This window comes from Rissa tridactyla, chromosome 6 (genome assembly GCF_028500815.1).
Source record: "Rissa tridactyla isolate bRisTri1 chromosome 6, bRisTri1.patW.cur.20221130, whole genome shotgun sequence".
Lineage (NCBI taxonomy): Eukaryota > Metazoa > Chordata > Aves > Charadriiformes > Laridae > Rissa > Rissa tridactyla.
Window position 1 is genome coordinate 49,566,431 of NC_071471.1, and position 15,257 is coordinate 49,581,687.

At 38.4% G+C, this 15,257-nt stretch overlaps 1 protein-coding gene across 6 annotated transcripts in view; it reads right to left on the minus strand.

Moving 5' to 3' along the window:
- The window catches only part of VCL (vinculin), a 61,138-nt gene that overhangs the window by 32,294 nt on the left and 13,587 nt on the right, over positions 1 to 15,257 (minus strand). For all 6 annotated transcript variants that reach the window (XM_054206898.1, XM_054206899.1, XM_054206900.1 and 3 more), the window contains exons 2-3: positions 4,909 to 4,979; positions 884 to 1,034 (exon numbers count right to left, since the gene is read on the minus strand). In XM_054206898.1, the coding sequence (XP_054062873.1) occupies positions 884 to 1,034; positions 4,909 to 4,979 (222 nt within the window). The remainder of the gene's footprint in view (positions 1 to 883; positions 1,035 to 4,908; positions 4,980 to 15,257) is intronic.

The following is a 15,257-nucleotide window of genomic DNA, read 5'->3' on the forward strand; positions in this document are numbered from 1 at the left end:
ATGTGCTAAAAGTACCATGAGCTGCTTAAATGGGAGACAAGGATGCCATGACTACTCAGAACAGTAGGAAGATTAGCACAATTTCATAGATTAGCATATTATTGCATGGGTAAAATTTAGAATTAACATCAGCACTTCTAACAGTGTGAGCTTCATTTCCTCATAGTAGCATGACATTTGCTATTTATAAACAAGCAAGACTCACCATTCCCAGAAAGAGGATCATGGAGTAAGATTTGTGACAAAGAAACATTCTCAAATGTAAGACACTCAAAACCTCCTTTTTAAGTTTCCTTGCAACTGTGGCTTTTTTTTTTTTTCCCCTCCATCTGAAGATGGACAAACAGCATATCTGAGCCAATTTTTTTGCCTTGTGCAGCAGCCAAAATGTAGCAACTGTTAAATCTATCAGGACACATTTTCTGTTTAACCAGACAGTCAAAATTTTTATTACCCCTTGTGCCCCAAGGCCAATTAAATTGCCACAGCTAATGAGTCAGACAGACAGGTTAGGAAGCAGCCTAGGGCTTTTCAGTGAAGGGATACAGAGAATATATGGATTGGTAATGAATATGATGAAGGGAATACAAAAAAGTGTCACGCAAGATGTAAGACAGGGTTGATGGGATCTGGCCTTTTTGAGGAATAATCACAGGCAACGCCTAAACATTATGTCATAAAAAGATGCTCTTAACAAAACAGAGCAATAAGCCTAAGCTCCTTCTGACAGAAAGGAATGAAAAATATGCTTCAAATCAAGCTAGAATGATCAAAACCATATTCATCTACTCAATAGCTTAGATGAGCTAATTCAGTTAGATGGATATTTGAATTAATAATACTATTGTGCAGATACCTATGTCAGTCATGTTGGGATTCCTACCTCCGCTTCATCGAATGTCAGAAGTAAGTCTGATGTTCCAGAAAGGATGCCTCTTGATCCATCAATGAGATAGTCACGAGCTGGTACTGAATAAGGATCTGCTTGCAGCATCTGGGCTGCCCGAACAAGTTTGGTGCAGGCATTCTCCACCCTGTGGAAAGTCATCAGACAAAACAGGCTGATCAGTTTCTGTCTGTACGACAACAGACTTGAGAAGATGCTGGATTTGTTTTTAACTTCACTAATTTTAAAGCACTGCAAGCAAACTGATTGTTCTACACCTTTATCATTTAAAAAGCAAGAGTATTTATTGTATTTATTTTAACAAGAAAGTAGCCAGCAACTGTATGACACAGTTTTTTCAGAAGTCATGCCATCTTCCAATGTAGGGAATGTTTGAAGTACCACATGTACAGCAGTCAATACAGTGTCATTAAGGAGAGGTCCCAACATGGCAAAACACCTTCCATTCTTAATAACAAGGGGAGGGGATAAAACAATTATTCTTTTAGGACTTCACAATCAAAGTAATTGCTGACCTTTATTAGCCTTGTATTTGCATTGTCATCCAAGAAGCAATTGCTACTAATAAATATTAAATTATAGCTACACATTAAGACAAAAGAATAGTATTGAGAAAATCAAAATTCCCTGATTGCCCTGCTTGTTGAAGCTCTTGTCCAGCTCTTCAGAGTCTAACAGAAATAGCATTTTAAATAGCCACAAGATTTAATGATGAGGTATGAATTTCAAATGCAGCTTGCAATTCCACACTTAAACAGAAAGGAAGTTCTGCAAGATATTACAGTATGTAATAACAGTAACACAGAAGGTACTACAATAAGCAAATGAGCTCTGAAATTAGGTTCCATCAGGCCATTTAACACAACATTTTTAAAATATCAAGAACCGGAACATTTAAAAGTTTACGGTTCTGTTCTCTCACAGTAATTAGTTCATGACAGCTTAGAGAAATACAGAATTCAGACTTCACTTTCATGTTAGCTATGCTACTCACAACTGTAGTTATTGACTATGCTGATTGTGACTTTCCTCCATTCTCTCCTGTTTCTTTGACAGAAATATGTGTAGTCTAATACAAGGCTCTATGCATCTGAGTGCCATGTGCTCATTCAAGTTACACAAGGTTCCAACAAACATCAAACCCTTTTATTACAGCAATATTATCTCTTATCGCAACCTTTTCATGTTTGTCATATAGCCCTTTTTCTACCGACCACTTGGACACACTCTTTTATGATGCTTTCAGTTAAGTACTACTGGAAAGTTACACAGACCATTCCTTGTTAATACAAATGGCAGAACTTAATGATTACATCTAAATTTAACCATACTGGAAATAAGACACTCATTACAGGAAAACATACTTTTTTCAGAAAGTAAAGTTTTCAGCTAATGGCTCCCTAGAGTAGATCGAATTGGGCCAGCTGACCTTACCATAACCTGCTCCATAGCGAGACATCTGCTCAGCACATCAGAGGGTGGTAACTTATAACTGGGTAAGAAAATACAGGACTTCAAGGCAGAAAGTGGGAATGATCTGCTCATTACTATGCAATGTACTTAGTTGCATTATCAAAGTCAACTGACTTCGCTAAATTAGATTTCCGTGCTTGCTTCTCAAATTTATTCTTTTCAACTCTGCCAAGAAAAGGATTAAACAAATCACCCATTCAGCCAGCTCAGAGCTATGGACTCAGAAATACTTCATTTCCTACAGTTCAATTTCATGGTCATCTGTTTAATACTAATGATTATCTCAAGGCTGGCTTTTTCATTTGTAACAAAGGAATTAACGTGAATGTGTACTACCCATAATTACCATAATTAACAAAACTAAAGTTTCTAAAGATTCAAAGTTTTCTTTAGAGTTGAACTTCCGAAAGGTAAACTTGCATTTCACTTGTACAATGTCTATTTTGTATGAAGTTTCCAATGCATTTGAAAGACTTCAGGCGTGTGCACTATGTAAAAAAAGCAGAGTGGTGTTTAAAAAACAGACACCCTCCATCCCTTAGAAAGCACGCATATTAGGAAACAAAAGATTAGAATTTGGGGGAAAAAAAGTAAATCCATTACTGTAATTTAAAAAAAAAAAAAAAAACACAAAAAACAAACCACAAAACAAAAACCACCACACAAAATCAAACACTAAAAATATTCACAGCAATGAACTAACACTTTAGAAACAAAAACCCCCTCCTCCCAAGAAAGAAAAAAACAACCTGTTTCACTTCCCAAATCCAAATTCTGCCCTTTAATGCAGGAACAGGTAAGACTCCCTTGGCAGCTCACCTGTGACTGTCACTTGTCCCTACAACACAGTTACCGGTGACAATACGCTCCATAGTGTTAACAAGGAACTGTTGATACATGCTAGTTCATTTTGATATAAATTCAAGATTAACAAAAACCAACAAATGCAATAGATTATCATTCATAAAGCCCGTTGAACATTCCAAACTCATGTCAGTGCATCTAGGATAGCAAGTACTATGTGAAGTAGGTTTCCTTACTGTGACAGATAGCTTTGTTTCCCATTTTTCACTGTATCACAATTCAAGCAGTCATGAATTGCTGCAGAACAAGTTCTTGCATGCAGCATAAAGTGGTACTATTCAGCAGTGCTTCTATCACATTTATACAGCAAATTTTACTATTTAAGTCTCCACAATCTGCTAAGTGTTGATTAAAGACTGGTTGCAGTATAGCAATTAAGAAAATTTCTTTTCCTTAATCCCTTACTTGTCTAGGTGAACAAGAAGCTGGAAATTAACTAAAAACTCTACACATCCCAGAAAATGAGCACAATCCAAATTACATATTTGTATACAAGTCATCAAGAAGAAAAAAGTTTTGGTCTCATTTCAACACATAAACTCTATCCTCAAAAAAAAAAATCAAACCTCTCTACACCCAAATAAGATCACACACCAGGAACACAGCATAATAAATACTGTAGTGGCTTGTATCAAAGGCCCATTTAGCTCAGTATCCTGTCTCCAAAAGTAGCTGCAAGTAGATGCCTAAGGAAGGTTAAGAACAGGATAAGCATTTATCATACTTCCTCTGGGCGCTCTCCCATCCCCCAGCTATTAGCAGTTCTTGGGATTTCCTGCAGTTTGTCTATTTGATAACCCACAATGGACTCCTCTAAGTACTTATCTATTAACCTCCAAACCTATACAAAGAATTTTAGCAGTACACTACTTGCTATACAAAGAAGCTCTCCCTATTGTTGGTTTATAAACTACTAGCGCAAAGCAATGCCCTGATCAAGCTCTTGCACAGGAAGAGAAGTGCAAGTTCCCATCTTCTCCACATAACTCATGCTTTCTCTGTTGACTACCTGCCTGTTTTGTGTTTGGGACTAAAGTAAAATATGCAATCATTCTGTATATGTTGGACAACACTGATAAAGCAGTCACTACATTCAGTAGCTTGTAGGGCAAAGTCACTTTGGTGAAAGTTTGTCAGTTGGCAGTAAGAAGCTCGGCAATTCCACAACAAGAAGTGATACATTATTTTTAAGACCTAAGGCAACAGAAGGAGAAAGTCAGTTGTCCTTGACACTGAACCATGGAATTAAGAGTGTCAGCCATTGCTCTTCAAATATCTTACATTTCCAGGTAATTACATCATGCATCAGCTGCCTATACTCACAAATTCACACTTTTCCACAAACCGATTTGATAGAAAAGATTGAGAACACATTATCTCTGACACTGTTAGGTAAAACTACAACAGCACACAGGTAAGCACCATTATTACACTGAATTTATTTTTAAAGGAAGAAATACCCTAGATATGTACAGGTATGTAACAGGAAAGGTCGCTGATGGCAGAAAGGTCATTCCTGATGAAGGTCAGCCTCAAGATCCCAAAGAGCTATTCAAACATAAGAGTATTTTCTAATCTCTACAGCAGAAATAAGTAATAATGATCTATCATTGGAACAAGTTTCCTGTACCTACAATAAAAGATTTACAAAAAAATGAGTTTACTTGATAAATGCTGGTGGCATATCCCTTTTCAAGATCTGGTCTTCTGTTGTCTGCACAGTCTCTTTTCCAACCTGCAGGAGAAAAAAGTCACACTTAAGATTCAGAATTTCACTGTAAAGCGTAGATGAAAACAAACAGCAAAACATCAAAAAAATTATTTGTACAAATGAAAATTCCTTTCACTAGGTTTACTGTTGCTGTGTCTGTTTTTGAGATCACCACATTTAGAAGTCATATGTTGCTTCCTGCCAACATAGGGACTTAGTTGTAAAAACTTAATCACTCAACTCTGAAGGCTTCCCTCCCTCCTAACCCCTACAAGTCAGAAATTAAGTTTGAAGTTAAAAAAAAAACAACCCTACCCCCATTTTGCTATTCAACCCAGTCTATTAGAAAAATGTAGTTAATTACTGAGAATACACCCCACATCCACATTCACACCATCCTTTAGGCAAAAATAATTATGCAGAAGCTAATAAAGAAAGAGATAGAGTAAGATCTGGAGTTTTCTATACCCTAGCTCTTGTGTTATACAATAGAAGTCTTTATAATTGGTAGCTGGCTCTCTGGACTGTGAGATCACCAACTTGACAAAATATTTCCAGCTCCTTTGTTCACTGTATTTTCCAGCTGAATAAGCTATTCAGCAAGGCATCACAAAGCAGAAGGTCTTTAACCCAGGCACCAGTTTGTGTTAAGAGCTGCCAGGCCTGCTCAAGCCAGACAAGATAGCCCTGAAAATCCGTGATTTAAAAATTTGCTGGTCTTTGACAGAAGTTGTAGTGTGCCAGTATGCACAGCACTTGCCACTTCTAATGCTGCACAGCCTTCCAGAAGCACTGTTTCCTTGCAAATTTATGCTGCTTGCCAAAAACTCTGTCTCCCTCATCTGGTCCTTTTCAGATGGGCTTTAAAGTACATTGGCCCTAGTATTTTATTTAGTTCAAACAGAGTCAGCCTAGTCTACTTTTGTTTTTAAAATCTATTAGTAACGGACTCACAAGTAGTCACATAGATATTAATAAGTAACAAAGGGAAGAGCAGGTTTTTTATTTTTTATTTTTATGATAGGTTTCTGTCACTTATGCTCATTGTAGGCTCACTAATAGCCATGCTCCCCCCTAGCGCTGGGCACTGACTGCAGTGTTGCTTTGACTCCTAAACTTCATGGCAATGACTCAGGAGCACAATTATAAAAGTATCTCATGTCCCATTTCTTGGGAAAGGGTTACACGACCCACCAGAGAATATGCCTGCTTTCTTCTAATTATTTCCATTGCACCCATGAAACACATTCTTTGTATTTCTCACATGTTTGTATGCAAACATGCATGATAAAGATGACACAGAAAAGAAGTAATTTGCGTAAGCTTTGGATTACACATCATTCAGACAGAAGGCTGTCACCAGGTGAAAACAAAGAGAAATACTTTATTTCCAAAGACCCATTAGGAGGAAATCCCATTGTCTTCAAGATTTATTTCTTTTGCAGTTATATGCATATAGTTCAGTTTCTTTAAAAAAATAAATTCTGAGGATATACAGTTTTTAAAGAAAGCATGAAGAACAAAGCTTGGGCAGAAGGGGCAGCTTCAATTTGAAGGTAATTGTAGCAATCATTATTGCTATTTTATATTGAATCATCAGTCAGGCACAACCAAGAAACAACCTCTGCTGAAGTTAAAACACACTTGATGCTTGACGTAAGTTACTTCTAGTTTTATTAGACCATACAAAAAGCATTTCTTCATTCAGTCTGGAAAGGGTAAGTCTCTTCTATACGAGGTTATATCTAAGTTCACTCCTCAAAGAAGCATTATCAACTAATTACAGATAGATGTATACGCACTATATATGCACTTTCTGTATTTATACATACACACATATATATGGACATTTTTGCTATGCCTAGGTAGGATCCTTAGTCTTCAAATGAAAGTAACAAATAGGATATGAGTCAATTCCCATTTTCATTTTTTGCAGGGAGTTTTAACCTCAAAACTTTCCTGAAACGAACACAGTCTTTGTCCTAAACTCCAAAGGCAGATCATTTCTCTTCCAAGTCCATCACGAAGCAAGAAATACTCATTCCTCCAATATCCTCAGCACTATACAGCACACAGACAGGACACGGGATTTCAGGCAGCTGCCACGAGACTTCAATTTAAAAGGTCCCCTACCTTTCTAGAAGAATACACTTTTTACCATATTTTAAGCACCAATACAGCACATACTCACTGAATCTGTTTAAACATAAAACCTCGTGGCTCAAAGGAACACACTTTATACTTACATAGTAATTAACCTTTCCAGAAGTTGCTCTTTGCATTTGCAGCCAAGGTATAGAAAGGGAATGTAAAGAACAAACGTACTCCACATACCATCTTACAGGCAAAGTCTCAAAACATGATGCCACATTCATGACTAAAAATACACAACCCCAAAGTACTTTTGTGGGTTTTGTTTTTTAGCTTTGTGGTTAGGGGGATTTTTTGTTTCTTACTTTTTGTTTTAATAAGATCCGGTTTCTTCAGACTGAATTTTACATGGGCTAAGCAATTTTTGGACACACTGCAGTGTAACACAAGGTAGAGATTCACTCAACTCTACCTTCTCCATACTCCAGTGCCAAGGGAATGAAGATTTGTTACCTTCTCCATACTCCAATGCCAAAGGAATGAAGATTTGTATTTCTTTTTTTCCTTAGGATGTAATACCCACACATTCCTTATTTCAGACAGAAGGTTTGTTAAGCTTCATGCTAATACAGAACAATTATATGAGAATCCTGTATTTTATTTCTATCCAACAGTATACATGTGGAAAAAACAGGATTCCTACTTGGGTTTCAGATACTCTTACCTCCTAAGATAATTTTTCCCTAACTAACCAGAAAGCAACAGTCTCCATGGAATAGAAGCTTCTGCTTTTAAATAATACCAAAGTAGCCATTACTCATGGTTCTAAAGAAACTGTACCAGTTAACATAGTAAAGAGACCATAACTTCTTGAACACTGCACCTGCCCAGAGCAGCACAGAGGAAGGGAAGCTCTCAAGCAAAACTTACCAAGACAGTTTCATAGTTACAACTTCTACCCATCCATATTCATTTCCACACTCTTTGGGAGACAAGAGGCAAATCAGTTGAATCAAGACAAAGAATGAGCTCCTCCCCTGCTTGCTCCCTGCTACTTAACAGCGAACAAGAGGCTGACAAGTCTAGAAATTTAAAGGAAATGGGACACGCACAAGCCAGAGGGCATACATGGCCACTGAACAGCCTTCTAGGAATGCAGCTAGAAGAACCAGGAGGAGTCTGAAATTTCCAGCTGCTTTTGGCTTTTAACCTTGCTTGTAGGTCTCATGCACTCTTATCTACCACTGATTAGTAAAAGATCAGTATGTTTTAAGCTTCCTGCTGGGGAGTATTTTCTCCATGGAAGAGGAAAGCTTTCTGATCAGGCTGGGGTTTTTCCTTATAACCAGTTTTGCAGCTTTTTATCATGTCTGCTTCTACTGCAGGAAAGACAAGACATGAGCACCCCACCAGGTCCCTTTCCCATTTCTTAGCCTGCTGGATATAGCAAAGAACAGCTATTCAATGAGAAGGGGAAACAGTTTCAGCTTCTGTAATTCTCTAAGAGTTTGTTTAAACAAAGACACCACAAACACCCAGTAATATCTAGTTCTCTTAACTTCTGGAAGCCTGAAAGTACAAACTGCATGTACCATATAGAATAAAACACACAAATATTTAAGATGAGAGTCTGAAGTTTATTGTTTGGGGTTGTTTTTTGGTGTTTTTTTTCTTTTTAAACAAATATTCTTCTGAATGCCTATATTGACAATACCAATTTGACAATTTGCCAAAGGCAGGAAGTGAAATTTTCCTTGCAGCTTGTATGATTTCCCCAGTTAAAAAAAAAAAGGACCTTAAAAGAACTAGTTCTTGCAATGTTCCAGAAGCTAATGTAAAACATCTGTCATTTTAGCAAGGAGCCTAAGAATATTCCTGCATCATCATCCAGTGAACACATACAGCCATGGCTGTAACACTAGCAGAGCCTCAGGTTTCTCCCAAGGAATAAGCTACAGTATGAGTTTTGCTTGATGAAAAGGGGTCCTCCACAGGCTGCAGGTGGATATCTGCTCCACCAATAACCTCCATGGGCAGGTGGGCAGCCTACCACACCATAGTCTTCACCACGGGCTGCAGGGGAATCCCTGCTACAGCAGCTGGAGCACCTTCTCCCCTCCTCCTTCACTGGCCTTGGCGTCTGCAGAGTTGTTTCTCTTACATATTCTCACTCCTCTCTTCTGGATGCTGCTGTGCAGGGGTTTTTTCCCCCCCACTTCTTAAATATGTTATCACAGAGGCACTACCACCATCGCTGATGGGCTCGGCCTTGGCCAGCAGCAGGTCCATCTTGGAGCCAGCTGGCATTGGCTCTGTTGGACATAGGGGAAGCTTCAACAGCTTCTCACAGAAGCCCCTGTAGCCAGGCTCTGCTCTGGCAGCAAAAGAGAAGCAAACAGCACTTAGCTGTTTATGTTCACTGTTGTCAGTCACCATATTCTGATTGCAACCCATGTTTTTATTTACAGTATCAAGGAGATCCAGTTTTTGGTATTTCAAGCTATTTCACTCAGCTCTTTCTTAGAAATACAGCTGTTGGAATTAATGTTGTTTTATTGTGACCTGACTTTTAGCTGCCATAATCCATGTGGTAAATGTTAGCAAAATAGAATTGCATACATCCTGACATAGCAGCAAAGCCTAAAACTTTGCCAGATGCAAGTCAAACAGCTTTGGGGTACATCATGACATTTCTTGGTCACACCTAAATTTCACAAGTCACTCAAAAATTATCATCAGATGACATAAACTGCTCCCAGTAAAGACAGAACTTTCAGCAAACCAAACAGAAGAGACAAGCAATGTGGAAGTAATTTTAGGGAAAAAAAAATCTAAGAGAACATGTTTACAGGTTACTCCTCACAATCTAATCATTCTCATCCAATAAGACTAGAAAGAACCAGTTATAATTAGGTACAATAATAATACAACCTTTTTAAAAAAAAAAAACACACAAAGCTTTCTTTTTCCTTCAAAGGCTCTCTTGGAAGCATTTAACAAACCAAATTTCCAATTTCTTCATCATTCCGCTCTCATCTTGCTTTGACTTATAATTGGGATTGATATGCCACTTGCAATTAGTGAGTTTAGCACTGTTTTAAGACGCTTTAAGTTTTTCTACTAATTGCATTGGCCTATTCCCCTACAGATAAGAGACTGAAAAATAAATCCAAAGAAATATGCAGCTGAATTCTCTTCATTTTTCTAGTTTACGCCAAACAAACAATGCACATATACTACCAGTGACATCAGCTAACAAGACCACTTTTCCTTCAAGCCGGGCATGAACCTAAAGAGACTGCTGAATCAGAGCCTATTTACTTTGCCTTTCAGTTAATATGGAAGCTGTATACTGGCTCCTGGTTTTCTTAAGATTACCCTGGAGACTGCATTTCAGGCATAGCAAGGTACAATTTCAAAGTCATCTGGCAGTGAGTCAAGTAAATGAGAACACCCCAGCCATCTGGTCCCTAATAGCAGCAAACTGACCTACCTGTCTACACTGGTGATTAAGACAAATTCAATTGGCTTGAGGCTAAGGAAATCCTGCTGTCCAAGTAAAATACCTAACTATGAAATGAGAACCATATGGAAACCAGAAAGTGACATCATTTGGGTACCAAAAGACTTTTATTCATGCTGCTATTGTCTACTAACTCTGTTACCAGTACAAAGCTGAGGCTTTGATGGTTTAGCTAATTACAGGATGCACAACTTAAAGGATACAAAAGGACATACTGATTATGTGAGATTTTTTACATAACTATTATAATTTGGAAATTAGTTCTTTTATCAAGAGAAGAGCTGCTTCTTCTAAATCAGTGCTTCCAGGTTAGAACTATTTTAAGGCACTGTAACTCCACTTCAGTCAAATAACATAAGTCAGCGCTGACCTTTGAGCATATAGAAAATTCACCCAGAAAAATAAGATACAGCAATTGTCCTCCACAAATGAGATTCACAGCTGCAAGTAGCTACTTCTACCTTACATGGAAGTCTAAGGAAAGTGCCCAATACCAAACAGCATGCGGGCTCCAAAACTCTTCCAGTTCATTTCCATGTACCCACACCTGTGAATCAGCACTAAGTTTCAGGGCACCTCTTAACATTAATCCTGCTGAAGATGTATACACAGATCAGTATTATGCTAAAAGATAACACATGTGATACCATAAAACTAAATTCTCTCCTTATTCAGATGCTTGTCTGAAAAGCAAGCAACCACCAAACACCATCATGCTGCTGGTAGGTTTGTGTTATCTTTGGCAATCTGCTAATATCTGCACATTTAAGAGAATTTTTGTTCTCCCACGCCCCCTCACCCCCCAGTAATTGAGATACATCCCATCCCCCAGCCTTCCAAGCATCAAGTAGAAGTATCTAGAACGTTTACTTAAGATTAAGGCTTTTCGGCTCTGTTAGCAACAGAGTAAGAAGAAGCCTCACCACAGGAAGTTCACAGATCATATCAAGTGGAAGAAAGATTTCTTCCTAGAGACAGCAGAGTGGCCTGTGAGAATCTATGTTTCTAATATAGATAAATATTATAATGGTCTCTAAACCATCCAAAACTATAGCTTCACGTAGCTAGGAACAGACTTTCTCCTCAGGCTGGTTTTTTTCTTTTAGCAGGACAACAAACTAAATTGGAGCCAGCCTCTGTAACAACATTATTAAATTGGTATTTCACTTATCCATGTTGTTGGCACAGAAAACATTCAAGGAGCTGAAAAAAAGAGTTGGCCCTTTGCCAAGACAGTTGCACTCCTGGATTAAGTTTTCCCAGGTGCAAGACCTTACACTTGTCCTTGCTGAACTTCATAGAGTTCTTGTTAGCCCACTCTTCAAGCCTATCCAGGTCTTGCTGCAGGGTGGCTCTCCTTTCCCAAGCATCCACTTCCCCACTCAGTTTGGTGTCAGCAGGAAAACTTCATCAGGGTACACTTGATCCTATCATCCAAATCACTTAACGAAGATCATAAGCAGCACTGGGCCCAATATCAATCCCTGGGGGACCCCACTTGTGACAGGCTGCCAGTTTGAAAGAAAATTATTTACCACCACCCTCTGGGTTCAGCCTGTCAGCCAGTTCCCCACCCACCACTTGTGTAGATTGTAACACATCAGTTTCTCTAGGAGGCGGCTGTGGGGAACCACATCAAAAGCCTTGGAGAAATACAGTTAGACAATGTCCACCACTCTCCCCTCATCAACTGAGCAGGCTACTTTGTCATAGAAGGCGATCAGGTTTGTCAAGTACAATTTGCCCTTGGTGAATCCGTGCTGGCTTTTCCCAATCGCGTGCTTCATTTGACTTGTGATAGCCCCCAGGAGGATTTATTCCATAACTTTCCCAGGGACTGAAGTAAGACTGATGGGCCTATAGTTTCCTGGATACTCCTTTAAGCCCATCTTGTAGATGGGATTGGCATTAGCCTTCTTCCAGTCTTCTGGGATGTCCCCTGATCTCTACAACTTCTCAATGATTATGGAGAGCAGCCTCATAATGATGTCAGCCAGCTTTCTTAACACGCTCAGGTGGATAACATCAGGGCACATCAATTTATAGGGGTCAAGGTGCTGTAACAGTTCGCATACCAACTCTTCCTTCACTGCCAGTGGGTCTGTGTGTGCATCATTTTAATATAACACAAATTAAAATGCAGGTTGGCTACCAGACACTGAGTTTGAGGATCTTTTGTCATATGCAAACTTGTACTGACTTCTGAATACCAACACTGATTTTCCCCTCTTCTACAGAAAGTTCAGCACTGCTTCCCTTATGAGCTCCCTCCTGGAGCATCAGGAGTTTCAGAGTAACAAATTTTATTTTTTTTTTCCTAAGTTCAAGACAGTAACAATTCCCTGCAGGAAGACAAAGTTTATAGGCATGAGAAAGAAAAACCAGTTTTGAACACCTCTGACAGCAGAGGAAGGAGGAATACCAATCATCATTGATTTTAAGACACAACAAAACAGAATAAGGACTCACTTTTAGTACCTGATAGGGGGGATGCATTTATCAGTAAGAGGAAGTATACTCACCACCCCACCATTTACATGACACTGCTTTTTAATGTGTTCTAAATGCAACTATTTTGCCAAAGCCACTGCCATGAGACCACTCTTCATTCCAAGCAATTCTGAAATTCTTAGAACAATTCCCCCCACCTCTTCCCATGACGCTGTTCCAAGTTACTGAACTTGTTCTAATCTGCCCGTCACAAGTGCTGGCTTATTTATCTGCAGCCCTGTCAAGCAAGTATCTATTTCCATTATCTTGATGGGTTACAAAGACTAAAAGGGCTTAGTACTGAGGCAGAGAAGGAATACATAAGAGATGCTACCTTAACCTATTTACTTAAGTCAACCTGCCGGTGCAGGAACTAGACAGAGTTCTGTTCCTCGTTGGCTTTGTTTAATCCTAGCATTTCCCTCGAGGGAACCATACTCAATCTAAAATTAGCTTTATTGATAAAGTAACACTTTTCACTGAGTTTTTAATATTATATTAACAATATCCTTACGTGTTTACTAAATGGTTGAAGCAACAAAACTCATAGCAGTTAGCTTTTGGCATAAGCCCTCTCACAATAAATGTTTCTTCACCAGCAAAATATGTACTAACATGGTATTTCATAGTGATTACCCACCTTCTGTACCATATTGGACAGTTTGTCTTTCGTAAGAGTCTCATTTCACTTGACTAACAGTTAATTCAAGTGTACAGTAAGTTAATGGTATAAATCACTCCTCAAATATTAAATGTGATTTTTTTAATTAGCTACAACAATATCTAGTTACATTAAATAGAATAAGGACCAGAAAGAGTGGGCTGTTTTCCAAGGGACAGTGCTCATTTACAGCACCATTAAAAACTTAAGTGTGTCAGAAACTTGGTATGAGTAATTATTTTCCAGCTTGATTTTGTCTTCAGTGCTTGTGACCACTTATACCAGCTCTGCAAGGAATTGGGCATGTAGAAGACAACCCACTTATGCACAGAGGCATCACAAAGAATTTGCAAACTACTACAAAGCAGCTACTCAGCAGAAATGACTGATAGACGATATTAAAAATCAAACAAAGTACTGTCTGATCTGGCATTAGTTCTGAGTTAAATGAAGACTTACTTCGCTGTTAAAATTAGTTTTAAATAAGACAAACTTACTATGTGGTCAAGTAACAAAGTACTTTTCACATCCAAAGAAGTTTTGAAAACAACTACTTTCAACAGCATTTGCTATTTATTTCTTGACTCACACTGAAAAAGAAAGTCATTCCTTGAATAGATTAAGTGGCAAAGGCTAATAAACTATGGCATAGCAGCAGATGTTACCAACATAGTCAGAATCATTTACTACAGGATGATATGAGCAATAAGAGTGGTATAATCTAGCTAATTCCTAGTTGTCAGTGGTTCCTTTGAGAAATCAGGTCTGTAGAATGAATTAAAAGATAAAAGTTCTCACTCAGAACAACTATTGTCTTCCATGCCATCTTGAATAGAATCTACTCCTAGCCACTTTTACAGTCTACATTCAGCCATTAAAACCTATTGTTGGAGCCAGCCTGCTTCCAAAACAGTGCTTTGGACTAACATTAATATACATTACATTCTCTATGTTCACCCAATTAAAGCATTTGAAAGCATTACTCTTACTCTTGCAGTCCCTTTTGGAAAGCTTAGTTCACATAACATTGCAACCCGTGGGACTTTTCTTTGTACCAATGGATTTGTTTGGCCCTATTACTGTAGACAGCAGCATCTGAACACGCGTGATGGGATGGACAGACTTTCTCAGTGTAGCTCTGCAACATGAAGCTACTACTATTCTCAGTTGAAACAAAGAGGGGAAACTATGTAGTGTAAGCAAGCAACTTGAAGGTTACAATCCAGTACATACAAATATCTAGGCTAAAACTGCTTATTTTGTTAAATTCCCATGGTCATCAGAGCTGGACGAAGTCTGGCTTCACCTCTTGCATAGAAAAGGGATTGATCCTAGTCACCGTTAGTTTGAAGTTGTACAGAAGTAAAGCCTCTATACCTGTCTTTAAAATTAATCTTTAAGTTTGACACTGAGTCGTAAAGAGACATCAGAACGTTCAACAACTTTAAAACAGGAGGTTTTTTCCACTGTAATTTATCAGCTCTAAAATGTCAGCATTTTAGAGCTCCATTGTGCCAGGCACTGTGCAAATACATAA